This window comes from Phoenix dactylifera, chromosome 18, assembly GCF_051530095.1.
Source record: "Phoenix dactylifera cultivar Ajwa chromosome 18, Ajwa_hap1_PhDact_Kaust_v1.1, whole genome shotgun sequence".
In the NCBI taxonomy this organism is placed as follows: Eukaryota; Viridiplantae; Streptophyta; class Magnoliopsida; order Arecales; family Arecaceae; genus Phoenix; species Phoenix dactylifera.
This window is the reverse complement of record NC_143207.1, coordinates 10,142,790-10,145,370: the sequence shown is the minus strand read 5'-3', so window position 1 is coordinate 10,145,370 and position 2,581 is coordinate 10,142,790. Positions and strand designations below refer to the sequence as shown.

Sequence of the window (2,581 nt, the reverse complement as noted above, 5' to 3'; positions counted from 1 at the left end):
CCAGGGTGCCCCTTCCTCGATTCATGAGTGGAAGGGGAAGTTTTTCTTCCTGGCGTCCGAGGCGCCTTGGGGGTTCGACCCAAGGTGGGGGAACCCTCGGTTGAAGACCCTCAATAAGCTTTTCGAGCCCTCGAGGAGGGAGCTGAGGACCCTGGACTCCGTGCGAGCCCTCGGGAGGGGCAACGACCTGACCGAGCTCCTGCAGGAGGATGCCCTGGCGAGCGTAGGTCTGAGCTCGGCGCGCCCCGAGGGTAAGGGTGGTTACATTATTTTATTTTTTCATCGTTCTTTGCTTTTACTGTCACTGGTCTGACGCTTAACGAAATTTTGATTTCAGATATTCCCCGCCTGCCGACCAGCAACACATCACTTTTCTCTCGCCTGAGGAGGCGAGAGGCCGAGGCCGGGGGAGCTAGGCCCCAGCCCCGGAAGAGGGCGAGGTCGGACGGCGCCTCCAATTCAGCCGGCACGAGTGGCCCCGAGGCGGGGGCCCCTGCAGCCGACCCGAGGCGGGAGCGGGTCGTTAGTGATGCGGGCCCGTCGGCCCCTCCTTGCCCTGCCCCCCTTGCCCAGCGGGGGGAGTCGTCCATGGCCCCGCAGCAGCCAGAACCCGGGCTTGCTCGAGGCCCCGAAGCGAGCGGCTCCGGGACCTCGGGCCCGGTCGTGCCGAGCTCTTCCCGGGCTTTCCGAGAAGAGTCGGTCGAGCCGGACTCCCCTATTCCCGAGGGGAGCTCGGCCTTTCAGGATGCCGAGGTCGCGCGCTCCATGTTGCGGCGTGCGGTACTTCCAGCGGACCGGGCCGTGTTCCGGAATGTTTCGCTGGAGGAGGTCGTTGGCAGCGCTTACTGCAACACCGCCCGGGTAAGCTTCCTTCTTAATTTCCTTGAGTTACTAGCGTACTTGTGTGCTTTTCAACTCACAATACCCTCGTTTCTTTCTTTTCAGCATATTCTCGAGCTCGACACCTTGGCGTTCATCGCCCACGGGTGTCGGGAAGAAGTCCGACAGCTCGGCCGACAGCTGGAGCCGGCCAAGAAAAGAGTCGCCGAGCTGGAGGCGGCGTTGGCCGCGGCCGAGGCTCGGTGGGCGGCCACCGAGGCTGAGCGCCTCGCTATGGCGGAGGGGCTCGGGGAGGAGAAGGCCGCCCACGCCCTAACCAGGTCGGCCTTGCGCGGCACGGAGGCGCGCTTAGGGGAGGTCCAGGCCGAGGTTGCGGCCCTCAGGCATGAGGACGGGGTCTCCCGCCTCCGAATCGAGCAACTTGAGGCCCGGGAGAGGAGGGCACTCGAGCGAGCCGAACATGCCGTGGAGCTCTTCAAGGAGTCGCAAGAGTTCCGCGACATGTTGGAGGAGGAGACAGTGGACGGGTTCCTCCGAGGTTTCGAGAACTTCCGGGCTCAGATGCGCCGGTACTGCCCTCAGTACGACCTCTCGACGGTCCGTCCGAGGGAGGACCTGGGCCTGGGGTCCGACGTGGAAGCCCTCCCCATCATTTTGACATCCGAGGCGGGGATATACGAAGAAGACCCCGCCGAGCCTTCGACGGGGGCGGCCGAGGCGGTTGGCACCATAGAGGCGGCTCCGGCGGCCGAGACGGACGCCGTCCCGGAGGCGGTACCCGAGGCCCCTGCCCCCGACCCCGAGCCTGTGCCGGCTGAAAACCTCGAGATCATCAATGTGCCGGACGACCCCCCGGACGTTGCTCCCGCCGCTTAGGACTTAGCGTATTTTTCCTTTCTTTTTCATTGTATCCGAGGTCGGCTCTTAAATGGTCGACCTCCAATTTTGTAATCGGCCTTCGGCCTTCTGTTAATGAAAAACACTTTCATCATTATGTGTTTGCCTTTCTTTTTTGTTGCGAACGAGGCTAGAGCCTTAGCTAACTGCCTCGACGACCTCTAACTTCACATCTTAGTTTTTGGTTTGCTTAACGAAGTTGTCCCCTTTTCCCGGGCTATGTCTTAGCCTTCTTGGGTTCTAGTCATTCCGACCAAAAGGAGCTCTGAGTCTTAGGTTTTTTAGAAAATTCCTCTAAGTCCCATAGCTCGGATCTAAGAATCGTGAAAGTCATCACGTTTAGCCTTTAGGGAAATCCCAAGGCATCGAGGTCGGGCCTTAGCCCTTCAAGTAAGACCGGACTAGGTCTATGCCTGCTGCTATTCGGAGATTTCAGTCGGATTTCCGAACTTAACTCTGAACCCCTCGTAGGGAGCGCGGGCTAATAAGTAAGTCATCGTCGAAGGTTTTCGTAGTTATCGTTCTCGGACTCTGCCGAGATCTCGGTGAGCAAGGCTGGGATTTCCAAAAATTGCCTTGGTATCCATGTTTGGCTGATACACTCGTGGTCGGGACCACTTTCTCAGCTAGATGTCGGAGTTTACGTAGAAGAGCCGAGTTGGGCCCTAATTTATGAAGCCTTCGTACAGATTGCGGAGACTTGACGAACGGAGCCTGCATAATGTAGTTAGAGGGTCGATCTTAAGCCGACCCATTGGAGAGGCCCGACTTTGGGGCGAGATAAGACTCCAACGTTGGGATTCCGCTCAGCAATATGTAGATAAAATTTAACAAGGAGGGCGTC

At 59.0% G+C, this 2,581-nt stretch overlaps 1 protein-coding gene across 1 annotated transcript; it reads left to right on the top strand.

Moving 5' to 3' along the window:
• Nucleotides 1-468: 468 nt before the first annotated feature.
• On the top strand, nucleotides 469-1,949 carry LOC149750908 (uncharacterized). The gene is made up of 2 exons (XM_089928353.1): nucleotides 469-861; nucleotides 946-1,949. The coding sequence occupies exons 1-2, from the start codon at nucleotides 589-591 to the stop codon at nucleotides 1,714-1,716; spliced, it is 1,044 nt and encodes a 347-aa protein (XP_089784479.1). The 5' UTR covers nucleotides 469-588; the 3' UTR covers nucleotides 1,717-1,949.
• Nucleotides 1,950-2,581: the final 632 nt, after the last annotated feature.